Source organism: Notechis scutatus, chromosome 2, assembly GCF_049901735.1.
Source record: "Notechis scutatus isolate UNSWTSFEM ecotype Mainland chromosome 2, rNotScu1.2, whole genome shotgun sequence".
NCBI lineage: Eukaryota > Metazoa > Chordata > Lepidosauria > Squamata > Elapidae > Notechis > Notechis scutatus.
In genome coordinates this window covers 16257197-16270832 of record NC_142010.1, presented here as the reverse complement: position 1 = coordinate 16270832, position 13636 = coordinate 16257197, and the positions used below count along the sequence as shown (strand labels likewise).

Here is a 13636-nt window from a genome sequence, read left to right as displayed (position 1 = left end):
CCAGTGATGCTATCTGGGTGTATCGCCTCCGGCCCTTGACAGAAAGGACATGCTTTGAAAAAGAACAGCAAAAGACTGATCTTCAAATTTGGAATCCTTAAAAGACTGGGTTGAAAGGCATCATCATTTGGCCATTTTTTTTCCTGAAAATCAAAGGTCCAAATGCTATGGATATATTTGAAAAGTGTCTCCCTTGGAATTGTCAATTTCTCCATGATTGTGGTGATCCAGACTTTCCCTTCAATGGGTCCTGACAAACCTTCAATTATTATATGGATATGGCGAAATCTATCGACAAGGGAAACAAATTCTATGAAGTGTACAAAGACATTGACTTTCCTCCATTTAGAGATGGCATCCCTGAGATGTTCTGTAGGTCTAGTCATTGGGAATTGTTGTGAGATAACGACACAGATTCCATTTTTGACAAGCATTGGAGTGAAAGTTCTCGTGAAATTCTCTCCCTCCTCTGTGTCTGTTGAAAAGAGACCAATCAAAGTCCATCTAAAATGGAGGAGTTGGACAATTCCTGGATACTGGATCCCATTTTTGGGGAGCATCTGATGGAAAAATGGAATTTGACTTTTATCGCTCAGAGCCTCTGAAACAATTCCATAACTGATCTGAAGAAACAAGGAAGAATGGTGTATTATATTTAGATCAGATCAAGTCCAAAATGTAAGCTTTTAATACATCCAGTGTGGTTCTCATGAACACCTTAGAATAGTTTGTTGTTATTAATCCTTGAGCCATATCAAGAATACCAAATGCAGAATATTAGCTAGATTGAATATAATCATTGGCCTAATCTGGGGTCTAAGATACTGTCCTTTCTCTTTTCTATTAAAATTGACATTCATACAATAGACATTTATGTCTTCTATCTCTAAAGGTTCCCTTCGCACATACGTGCTAGTCGTTTCTGGCTCTAGGGGGTGGTGCTCATCTCCATTAGAAAGCCGAAGAGCCAGGTTTGTCTGAAGACATCTCCATGGTCATGTGGCTGGCATGACTAAATGCCAAAAGTGCACGGAACACTTATGTTCCCACCAATGTGATCCCTATTTATCTACTTGCATTTTTACATGCTTCCGAACTGCTAGGTTGGCAGAAGCTGGGACAAGTAACGGGAGTTCACTCTGTTACGCAGTGCTAGGGATTCAAACCGCCAAACTGCCAACCTTTCTGATCGACAACCTCAGTGTCTTAGTCATTGAGCCACCATATCCCCTTCTATCTCTAGACCACTGCAAATACAAATTAGTTCATTTTAGACATTTGTTTAAATAGAATAGAATAAAATAGAATTCTTCATTGGCCAAGTGTGATTGGACACACCAGGAATTTGTATTTGGTGCATGTGCTCTCAGTGTACATAAAGAAAAAATAAAATACATTCATCAAGAATCATAAGATACAACACTTAGAGATAGTCATAGGTTACTAATAAGCAATCAAATAATACTAGGAGACAAATAAAACAATATAAATTGTAAAGATACAAGCAATACAGTTATAATCATAAGAGGGAAGAGACAGGTAATAGGAAGGATGAGAAGAAGAATAGTACTAGTCTTACTAAATAATTTGACGGTGTTGTTTGAATGAGTTTGTAAGGCATCCAGAAAGAAGCTTTGAAATTCAGCTGCCATAGCTGTTTTGCAGAGTGATGGCATTCAGGAAAAAACCTCTCCATATTTGGGAAAAATGTTTCATATTTAACATTGTGTCCAGCTGCTCAAGTTTTGCTCGAGTAAATGTTTAGGCCTCTTCCAATTGTGGATCCTAACCCCTAGCTATAACAATGGCCATGGTGAAAAGCAGCTCATGAATTCCATAGAAAAGATATGATTGAATCGATTACCCACCCACCACTACCCTGCTTACTTTACCAGATAGAGAAACACAAAAACAAACCTGTGGGACTTTGTAAGTGCCTACTAATGTTGACATCTGAATGGAGATGTCATCAAGAGATCCATCAAGAACAGCCATCAGGTTGTCCTTCTTGCCACAGCTGTAGTTGGGAACATAGGCTTCTCCAGTTGAGAGCATGTCTAGCAACGCATCTGAAGTGCCAAGGGTGTTCAAATAGTTGTCCTGGATGTTGTAGCCAAGTGTGAGATTGTACAGTAGCTGAGAATTCTTGTTGACTTGTTGAATGGCAAAAATAAACTGTAGGATCATTCCTGGGGCAGTAGATGGACTACTGTAAAAAAGGTTCAGGATAACATCATCTCTAACCGGAACTACAAAATAAATTTTCATTTGTTCCTCTTTCTCTCCAAAAGATGAGGACCCAGATTGTTGGGGGCAATATGCTAACCGTGTAAACCACTTAGAGAGTGCTAAAAAGTCTAAGTCTAAGTCTAAGTCTAAATGCTATTGCTATTCAAAATCATTCAATAGAATCATCGGCAAAGAAGACTTAGAACTTAGAATAACTTTATTGTCACTTTGAATGTGCACTAATCTGCATATAATAAAATGAAATTTCATTGCTTATAGCTTTTAAATGATCGCCAATATACACTACATAACCATGACAGAATACATGAATACAAAATTATGGGTATACCCACATACATTATATGACACAGAGAAACAATAGAGTCTAGTTCAGATGTATACATGTACATGGCGAGAAAAACGATTCTTGCAAGTTTTCCAGAGGGGTGGCCTAGGGAACAAAGATGTTACAGAATCTTTTCATAAGAGACCCAGAAAAGAAATTCATTCTCTATTCCTACTAGGATCGGGAACTGAATATCAACAAATGGAGGAATGGGTTGGGCAGAGGCAACTACAAACTTTTCAATAAGCTAGTTGTGATTAACTCAGGATTGTACGAGATGGGAAAATAATTTGGACTTCAGGGAGCGGGGTTGCTCCATCTTTGGATTTGGGTCTCTTAAAATAAGACGTAAGAGAGAAGCCATGGCAACCTAAATGATTCAAGAAATTAGACAAGTCCTGCATTATAGGAGTAACTGAAAGAAAAGAAGACGGCAAATATAAGAAGTGCTACTCCATCACACTGAATGACTTACGAGGGAGACTGAGTATAAGGAGCTGTGTTGAAAGACAGAATTATATCGGCTATCATTGTGGCAATGGAGACTATACTAATGAGGTGGTCTCCTGGCCTGTAATAGCTCCGTAGTTTTTTTCCCTCTTGCTCTTCCAAACTCAGCAGGCACTTCATTCTCAGCTTGCCAGAGACTGGCTGGGATATCAGCAACAGCAGCAGAAGAAGGAGGAGGAGGTCCATAATTCATGGGGCTGAATCAATCCCCTTCCTGTTTCTGAGGAAGAACAAGAGTTTGACTGAGAGAGAGATCGACAGAACTTTAACTGGAAAGGAGGAAAATGATACATTTCAAGGAGCACAGTCACTGAATGTCCCCAAATTTGTGCCACATAGAGTGAGACCTGAAACATTTATCCTTTTCTGATGCAAGATCCATTTCGAGTTGCTTCAGTCTGATGTTTACATCAAAGGCAATCACTGGAGAAATATCAGGAGAGATCTCATAGACCAGGATTTTAATAATTACTGTAAGAAGCAATATCTCCTCTGGGGACCCTAAACTACTTCTGGGCCTCCATGTGCAGCATGTGCAGGGGAGAAGCTGGAGAAGAGCATGTTAGTGAAAAATCACAGATATACCCCTAGAGGGCACTGGTCTGAAGTGGTTGTGGTCCTTCCTTTCTGGACAGGTCTAGAAAGTGATGCTGAAAGAAGATAGTTCGATACCCAGGAAATTGAGTGTTGTCCTTCAATGTACTCTCTTGTCTCCAAACATTCCTGGGGAAAGTCATCCAGAACTATAGAGTTTGGTGCCACCTTAGGTGTCAACTCGTAAGACATTCCTATGCCTGTTTTAGTAGTTGCCATAAAAAATGGAGGGGGGAGGAAGGAAATCTGGAAGAGCAGTGCAGCAGTTTGAAAGCGAAAGTACATTACAACTCTTATCTTTAAAAGATTGTAACTAAAACACCAAAGCTTTTGCCCACGAATATATTTAATTGGAGGATGTGAATGATGACATCCAGCCCGTGAATGTGCTCAATTGGAGAATCTGGTTTATGAGACACCCCAGGGGGAGGAGGGAAACAGGATCACAGGTGACTGTAAAATACCTATGCCAGAGTTGGCTTCATACAGGGCAGTGCCAGTATGTCGCCTCTAATAAATTCTTTGAAGTTTTTTGAAGTTTGGCTCGAGTATCATGATTTAATTAGGGCGATTGCTGGAATCCTGACATACCTGCTCCATTCAAAATCCAAGAAAGAATTACTTAGACTCTTGTAATTAGAGAAAAGATATCTTTTACTAGAAGTTAAGTGGTAGCAACAAAAGAATTCTGAATCTGAGGAAAAAGGCACGTACATCACATATATCAAGGGATTGAAATGTTCCCACCCCCAATAGTTCAAACGGTCCTTCCAATTAAAAGTTGTGAACCTCATCAGGTGGACATCTTCAGGTGGTTATGATTAGTTGACCTTGGCTTACTCAGATAAAGGTTTGCAGTTGCGCAGAGAAGAGAAAGCTAAGCAAGACATAGAAACCCTCCTCAGTTTATACAATATTAGTTAGTAACACCTCCAGCTCACTTCCCATACTTTTCCCCCTTCCACCCCCCATTACTCATGACAGCTAGAAAGAAGCAAAGCAAAGGAAGAAGATCTTGAAGGCTGACATTCGGCCCTCCTAGAAAAAAGACGTTAGTCCTATAAAAGAGGGAAATATAAAGCACAACTTAATAACTAGTTAACATAAAAGAGGCACTTATTTTGGGTTTATCGGGATAATTAGAACAAAATGCCCTGACAAGCTTAGGGGCTCTAACATCTTTTTCATTGACCCACTCAGCCTAGGAAGAAGGGAAATGCTTCCTAGCAACCAAATATTGGAGCCGACCCTTCCATCGTCGAGAGTCTAGAATTTCTTTAACTTCAAAATGTTGTTCGCCGTCAATAAGCAATGGTACAGGAGGGTCGGTCTGAGTCGGTCTCAGATTGGAAGTATGTTCTGGTTTTAACAAACTAACGTGGAATACCGGGTGAATTCGTCGAAGGTGTTAGGAATAACATAGGTTACCTAACGTAGTTTGGGTAAAATAATATATATAGACTATGATAGTGAGTTTAAGTGTGTGTCACTTTAACTGCAAAACATGTAATTTTGGGTGCGGCTGTAAATCGCCATAAGATGGAGCAAGAGAACTGGATTGATTGCTGACTTACTGGATTGCTTGCAGACGATGATGGATTGTTAACTGCGTGTTCTCTGCTGTTGCTGAAAGAAGAAAGGAGGTTTTACTTCTTCATATCTCTACTGCGAAGAGATACATTACTGGACTGATATTTGTAAGTTTACTGACCTCTTTTTTGACACTGGACTTTGCAACTGAATAATCCCCGGACGGACTGAACTTAGTGTATGATATATGGACTGTTTGACTATGCTATAAATCTTACTGGAATAAACTATTTAACTAGCACATTGTATCTGTTTTACTGAGTGTAAACTACAAAAACGTTTGTCTCACATATTTGCCTGCCTGCCTGACTGCCGTGCGGATTCTGCTAGGGTGTATATTCCTAACAGAAGGCTTTTAGGTAATTTCAATAGGACTGTCACAGGGTTTACAATTTGTTCAATCGAGAAAGGACCAACATACTTAGGACCAAGTTTCTTTGACTTTTGAGTGGTTTGTAGATATCTGGTGGACAAAAAGACCTTATCGCCCACTTGATATGGTTTTTGTGGAGTCCTCTTTTTGTCTGCAAATTTCTTATGAGCCCGATGTGCATCATCCAATGCTTTACGAGCGACTGGCCAATTAAGCTGGAGTTGTGTTATCCATTCATCTAATGACTATATACTAGGCCTCTCATGAGGGAGTTCAGGTATGGGTACAAAGTCTTGTCCTGATGCCACCTTGAAGAGGGTAAATCCAGTACTACTATGGATAGAATTGTTATATGCTACTTCAGCAAATGGCAATAGGTCAGTCCAATTATCTTGCTGATAATTTATGTAACATCTAAGGTATTGCTCCAATACCGCGTTAGTTCTCTCACAGGCCCCATTGGTTTGGGGATGGTGGGCGGAGCTTAGTCCCTGGGCAGAGCCCAATAACTTCAGGAACTCCCTCTAAAAGTTCGAGGTAAATTGAACAACCCTGTCAGAGATTATGCGTTCAGGAACTCCATGTAATCTATAGATATGCAATATAAACAGTTTGGCCAACGTTTTTGCAGATGGAATCTTTGAACAAGGTATGAAATGTACTTGCTTGGAAAACAAATCAGTTACCACCCAAATAACCGTGTTTCCCCCGCTTTCGGGTAATTCTACTATAAAATCCATAGAGATTTCCTTCCACGGAACCGTTGGTCTAGCCACATTTTGTAACAACCCTGCTGGCTTACCAGGAGGTCTCTTGGCTGATGCACAAATAGAACAGCTAGCCAGATAAGTTTCAATGTCCTTCTTCAAAGTAGGCCACCAGAATTGCCACTTAACTAGGTGTAAGGTTTTCACGAATCCAAAGTGACCAGCCACTTTAGAATCATGAGCTTGTTGTAAGATTTGACTCCTCAGTTTCTCTGGCACATACAACTTGGCTCCCACCCAGGCCAGTCCATCTCTAACTGTACAGTTATTCGAATGAGCCAGGAACCAATCATCAAGTTTCAGAGCATCCTTTAATTGCGCAGTCAAATCATTCGATAGATCCACTTCCTTCTTCTTCTTTTGGGCTCTAGTAGCTACTGGAGTTGCCAACTGTTCGATTGGGACAATCGGCCATACTATTTCCTGGCGAGCACTATTATATTGAGGTAGTCTAGATAGAGCATCCGCCATGAAGTTCCTCCCCCCAGAATGTACTTCAATGAAAAATTAAACCACTTAATGTACTGAGCCCAGCAAACTTGTTTGGGGGACAGCTTCCGAGGCGTTTTTAAGGCCTCCAAATTCTTATGGTCGGTCCACACCTCAAACGGGTGTTTTGCTCCTTCCAAGAAATGTCTCCAAGTCAGTAGGGCCCAACGAACTGCAAAAGCTTCTTTTTCCCACATGGCCCACCTTCTTTCGGTTTCAGATAATTTATGGGAGGTATATGCACAGGGTTGTAAAATCCCCTTCTCATTGATTTGCAGCAATACCGCTCCAACTGCCACATCACTTGCATCGGCCTAAATTACGAAAGGAGCGTCCATGTCCGGGTGCTTTAACACTGGTTCAGCCACTGGACATTCCATGGACCACTCCAGTGGTTTACTAGGCTTTGGTTTCACCTCCCCTTTGGTTTTTAGGAGGTTTGTGATAGGCAGTGCTATCTTTGCAAAAGCCGGGATAAATTGTAGGTAAAAATTGGCGAATCCCAGAAAACTCTGAAGTTGTTTTCTGGTGCGTGGGGGGGGGCATTCCAACCTTCCCTGGATCCATTTCTATGCCCTCATGTGAGATGTGATACCCCAAATAGTCAATTTTCTCCTGATGGAACTCACATTTGGACAATTTAGCATACAACTTAGCGGCTCGGAGTTTCTCTAAGACTGACCGCACTAGTTTCACATGTTCATCCCAAGTTTCTGTGTAGATAAGGATATCATCAAGGTAGACCAAAAACCCCTTGTATAAATGTTCGCGTAAGACTTGATTAATCACCTGCATGAATACTGCTGGGGCCCCCTGTAGGCCAAATGGAAGAACACGGAATTGGAAACAACCTATCGGGCAGTTAAAAGCAGTTTTCCATTTGACCCTTCCTTAATTCAAACGTGGTAGTACGCTTCTCTCAAGTCGAGCTTCGTAAAAATCTTCCCCTTGGCCAGGTGGGCCAGCATGTCCTTCATTTTCCACGGAAATATCGATCAGGTTTCTGTAATCAACACATAAGCGAAAGGAGCCATCTTTCTTTTCACGGAACAGTACTGAGGCCGCTACCCAGGGTTTAGCGGGCTGGATGAAACCACATTTCAAATCTTTATCGATAAACGACCGCAGCTCTTCTAATTCCCCCAGTGTCATCGAGTACAGCTTCGGTTTCGGGAGTTTCATCCCAGGTAAAAATTCAATACTACAATCTGTTGAACGATGAGGGGGAAGCTCATCTGAGGCCTTCTCACTGAATACTTCCTTTAAGTCCCAATATTCCTTCGGAATTTTCTCCTCCCCCTTCAGTTCCTCGGTACCCGTGGAAGCTAGGTCAATAGGATTCTGGAGTTTCGGTTGAGATTGCCCCTCCCCTTCTGGGCACTGGTCGGTATGTATACACAATGACCCTCTTCTCCAATTGACGTGGGGGTTCCATTTCTGGAGCCAGGAAAATCCCAGTATTAGCGGCTGTTCCATCCCAGGGGCCACAATAAAATGCAGAGTCTCACTATGCTTCCCCATTGTCATTTCTGTGGGTTCCGTTATGAAACGTGCAGGCCCGCCCCCCGCCACTGATCCATCCAATTGGCAAAAAGCTATGGGCATTTTTAAAGGTTTTAGTCTTAAGCCCATCTTCTGTGCTACTTCCGGGCTGATAGCACACCTTGTGCACCCAGAGTCTAGCAACGCTGGCATTTCCCCCTTGGCCCCTGATGCGGGTACCGTTAACTGCACTGGAATGGTCATAGGGCCCTTGTTTGGACTTAACAATGAGTCATCTTCCGAATCAACGTCACTCTCTTCAGAGGAGGTCGGAGTTACCAGCCCCTCTCCATTCGGATGGGCGACCTCTACAACCTCCCCCATCTTAAGTGCTGTTTCGCGAGGCTTCGCTGGGGTTTTTTCCATTTTTTTCCCTTATCTTGGTGCCCCGTTTGGTTCCAACTTTTTAGATATTCTTTTCCTGCCCCATTAAATAAGTCAAAAGAGAGGAACAATGGAAATCAAAACAGTTCAAGAAATTAGACAGGTCCTACGATATAGGCAATAAGTGAAATAAGAAGAAAAGAATGAGAATGTTAGAAGAGCAAATAGAGGGTTAGTGTTATATCACCACACTGAATGACTTACATGTCAAACTGACAATAAGGAGCCATGTTGAAAGGCATCGTTGTTGTACGCACTATTTTTGCTCCAGTGGTGATTATACTAATGAGATGGTCTCCTGGCCTGTAATAGTTCCATGGGTTTTCACTACCCGGGGGCTTCAAACTCAATGGGCACTTCATTCCAAGCCTCCCAGAAACTGGCTGGGATAGAAGGAACAGAAATAGAAGCAGAAGATCCATAATTCATAGGTCTGAATCAATCCCTTTCCTATTTCTAAGGAAGAACAAGAAGAAGAGTTAGATGAATTCAAAGCACCTTCCCAATTTGGAAATTCTACAAGCTTTCATGAATCAGACAGAGACAAGCTTCACCTGGAAAAGACAGAAAGTACAATCAATAGCACAGTCCCTACCTGTCCCCAAACTTGTGCCACAATGTATGTGACTGAGGCATTTATCCTTTTCTGATGCAAGATGGCAGATGAGATCTAAGAGGCCAGAATTTTTAAAATTACACAGAGAAGCAACTTCTCCTCTGGGGAGCCCAAACTTCTCCAGAGCTCCATTTCCAGAGGAGAAGCTGGAAAAAAGAAAATCATAGCTCCATCCCTGGGGACACTGTTCTGTAGTGGTTGTGGGCCTTCCTGTCGGGTCTTGTCCAGAAAGTGATGCTGGATGAAGATAGTTCAACACCCAGGTGACTTTTGTTGTTTCTCAATGTAGTAACTTGTCTCCGGAGACCATTAGGAAAGTTCATCCATCCAGAGCTATGGAGTTTGGTGATATTCCAGGTTGGTGGCATTCCGGGGTGGGATTCAAATTTCTTAACAACCGGTTCTGTGGGCATGGCCTAATTTGTGGGTGTGGCTTGGTGGTCATGTGACTGGGGTAGGAGTGGCTTGCTGACTGGGCATGGCTAGTTGGTCATGTGACTGGCAAACCAAATTTAAGTGGTCCTCGCTTAATGATTAGGTCCTCAATTACTGGCCAGTTGCTTAGCAAGTGTTTTTTGCCAGTTTCCAAGTCCAGGGGAGTCCTGTAGAGGGCAGGGCAGGTGGCCATGTGACTGGCAAACCAACTTTAAGTGGTCCATCTCCAAGAGTCATCCATCATGCTCTCCAATAACCTTCTTATGCTGTGACAACTTTGGGCTGCCAGGTTTATCATCTAAGCATTTCACAAATGCCTTGTTTTCCTCCATTCCCTTTTTCTGGCAGCTAAAAAGACCAAAGGAGTATCTTTTTAGTTGACATAAGCTTTATTAAAGATATTTGCAAATAGGACCCCAACTCCCAAACAAGTAGGAGAAAGGAGACATCGCCTTTAAGGTGGTTACAAACATTTATAGTATATCACATAGAAAAGATTACATAATCCTTCCTGTTTCTCACTGTACCAAAGAAAACATGTTAGAACTCATCACCAATGGAAAATGGAGATTAAGTAAAACATATGAAGAACGGTTGCAGAACTGGGCATGGCTAGTCTAGTGAAGAGAAGGACCAGGGGAAACAGGATAGAGTGTTCCAGTATTTGAGGGGCTGCCACAGAGAGGAGGAAGGGGTCAAGCTATTTTCTAAAGCACCTGAAGGCCAGACAAGGAATAATGGATGGAAACTGACCAAGGAGAGATTCAATCTAGAAATAAAGAGAAATTTTCTGACAGTGAGAACAATCAACCAATGGAACAGCTTTGCCTTGGAAGCTATTGGAGCTTCATTACTGGAGGCTTTCAGGAAAGGATTGGACTGCCATTTGTCAGAAATGGTGTAGGGTCCCCTGCTTGGGCAGGGGGTTGGACTAGATGACCTACACAGTCCCTGCCAACTCTGTTAATCTAATCTAAAGTAGCCAAGTAGATTATGGACTTCATTTAGATAAATACAACATCTTTAGATTCCAATGGTTGTAACAGCTACAGCTACTTTTATTTCATGAAGTCTGGAGTGACAGAATTAAGAAAAGATGTAAGCATATGATCGTTTCTATGGAGACTCAGTTATTCAGGTCATGATGGTCCCAAAGGTGCTTTTTTAAAGAGGCAACTGGGCTTTCTTGTTTTTCTTTGAAGACGTTTTGCTTCTCACCCAAGAAGTTCCTTTAGCTGTCAGCTGAAGAAGAAAGCTGAAGAAGCTTCTAGATGAGAAGCAAAATGCCTTCAAAGGAAAACAAGAAAGTCCAGTTGCCTCCTGAAAAAAAAGACTTTTAGGACATTTTGTGACTATTTAAGTATTATATGGGTTCTCATAGCCGTATTAACATTTATTCTTCCAATCATATATCCATGGTTTTAAACTATGATGACCTACTCATGCTACATTTTTGAAAAATTAATTCTAAAATATTTATTACATTTTTATTCTATTAGATTTATTAAGATGCAATAAAACTGTGGGGAAGAAAGAGGCCTCTGACCAATAGGATCTGGGAAGGTTTTTTCTGAACTACATAAAATATGGCAAAATTGCTCCCATTTGAAGGTTGTCCAAAACCATCTCCCAGTTAAAATATATATATAAAAAAAAAACTGAGTTCAGACACTGGTCAAAAGAATTGTGTTTTTATTTGTTGTTTACATACAAGGACAAACAAACCTAAAGCTGTTAACCACACTGTCAGGATTCCGGCAGTTACTCCAATTAAATAGTATCTCAGAGTCGGCTATCTGTCAAGATTCCAGCAGTTACTCCAATTAAATTATGAGCCTCAAGCCACACTCCCAAAACTAAAAAGGATTTATTAGAAGTTAACATGCCGGCATTAGCCTGGGCGTAGCCAACTCTGAGATATATAATTCACTGTCACCCTTGATCCTACTTTCCCTCCAACCCCTCTGGGTGTATCATCCAACGAAAAACTTCCATAGCCAAGAGTCATCAATCACGCTCTCCAATTAGATTTTTGAGCAGCAGAAGCTTCAGTCATCTAATCAGTCTCTGAAGAAAATATGAATGGAATGTACTTTCGATTCCACACTGCTGCCTACTCTTTGAAACTCCCCCTCTTCTTTCTGTTGTCAACTATAAAACATGTATACAAAATGTTTTATGAATTGACACACACATTCCTCAGCACTTGTGGGTTTTTCACTAACTTGATCATCATCATCTTTTAACGACCCCATAATACCTTTTGGGGTGAAGTCTGGGCAGCTGAATGGAGCTAGTAAAGTGTTTAATGGCTGGATGCCTTTCCTGTCACCAATGTGGAGTTTTGTTCAGCAGATATATTCTCATTGTGCCCAGAGAGAGAAATATATGCCTCTACTTAGGATTGAACTCACAGCCTCCTGATAGTGAGATGAAAACTCCACCTCTAGGCCACCGCACCACTCCTCACTAACTTGATGGAGATACTAAATTGTAGTTAATACTCAAAATGGAATGGTACTAAAGCTTTCCAAGCACTATAAGAAAACTGAGATTTCTACTCTCCACATTCAATTCTCAGTGAAGGTCAATCACCTTGGTGACTATGTTTAGCCCAGTTAAAATGGGTCCTCAGGCTTTGGGAAGCAGAAAAAATACCAAAGGGGCAACTACCTTGTTAAGGAACTTTAGCCGTGAAATAAAATCTTGGTTGATAGTAAGTCTCTGTTTTTCAGAAGTCCCCAGAATCTCTTTCCTTGGATCCTCATTGGGGAGAACCAACAAGCTTGCAATTCCCAGATCTGCTGCTACATCTCCATTTTGGTCCAAGTACAGTTTCAGATGAGAAAGATTGCAAAACTCATTTTTCTCCAGAAATGGATGGAACTAGTTTTAAAAACAGAAAACTTGGTTTCTTATCCCAAGGTGGCCTTTTCACATTTGAATCTTTCTTCTACAGTTGCCTAACTTGCAAATGGGGCATTGGTAGACTTACCAGTGAACGCCCTTCCTAAACACGCTGTGATAGAGTCCAGCATTGGGTATAACTCCACCCTCTTATGATGTGAGCTGAGTCTGCCACCATTAAAGGTTCGCCTCTGCTGAGAGCCCCAGCTTTTCTGGTGAAGTATCTTGACAGACCAGGATTGTCTCTGGAATATAAACAAACAGAATGTGCATACAACCACCCCCCTACCCAAGAATAGTAGACCAGACGGCCACAGGGTGGGGCTGGACTCTATCGCAGTGTGTCTAGAAAGGGCATTCACTGGTAAGTCTACCAATGCCCCTTCTCCGTCATGCTGCTCTAGAGTCCAGCATTGGGACATACCAAAGCCTGCATGCCCAAGGGAGGGACTCGGCTGGTCCTCTTAATCCGACCCAGGAACCACTCGCTGGAGTACCCTTCGTTCAAATGCAACCTGTGCAGATGCAAAGGAGTCCAGCCAGTAATGTCGGACAAACAGAGAAGGTGAGGTCCATGTAGCAGCTCTACAAATTTCTTCGATCAGTGCCTGCATGGCCCAAGCTGCCGAAGTCGCTGCACTCCGGGTAGAGTGTGCAGTCAGTTTCTTGGGAGCTGGCAAGCAAAGAGTTTCATATGCAGTAGAAATGCATGCTCTGATCTACCTACTCAATATGGGAGATGAGGCCTTAGACCCCAAGGAGACAGGTTGAAAAGACACAAACATTCACTCAGTTTTGCGAAAAGGTGTAGTTTGTTTGATATAAATCCTTTTCACGTCCAATGTGTGCCACTG

At 41.9% G+C, this 13636-nt stretch overlaps 1 protein-coding gene across 2 annotated transcripts in view; it reads right to left on the bottom strand.

Moving 5' to 3' along the window:
• Positions 1-9467, bottom strand: part of LOC113429298 (vomeronasal type-2 receptor 26-like) — a 157126-nt gene extending 147659 nt beyond the window's left edge. Inside the window, exons 1-2 of one of the 2 annotated variants that reach the window (XM_087954314.1) lie at positions 9379-9467; positions 9029-9280 (exon numbers count right to left, since the gene is read on the bottom strand). In XM_087954314.1, coding sequence (XP_087810440.1) covers positions 9029-9246 — 218 coding nt within the window. In that variant the 5' untranslated portion in view covers positions 9247-9280; positions 9379-9467. The other variant, XM_087954312.1, reaches the window with a different exon arrangement.
• Between the last annotated feature and the right edge of the window lie 4169 nt (positions 9468-13636).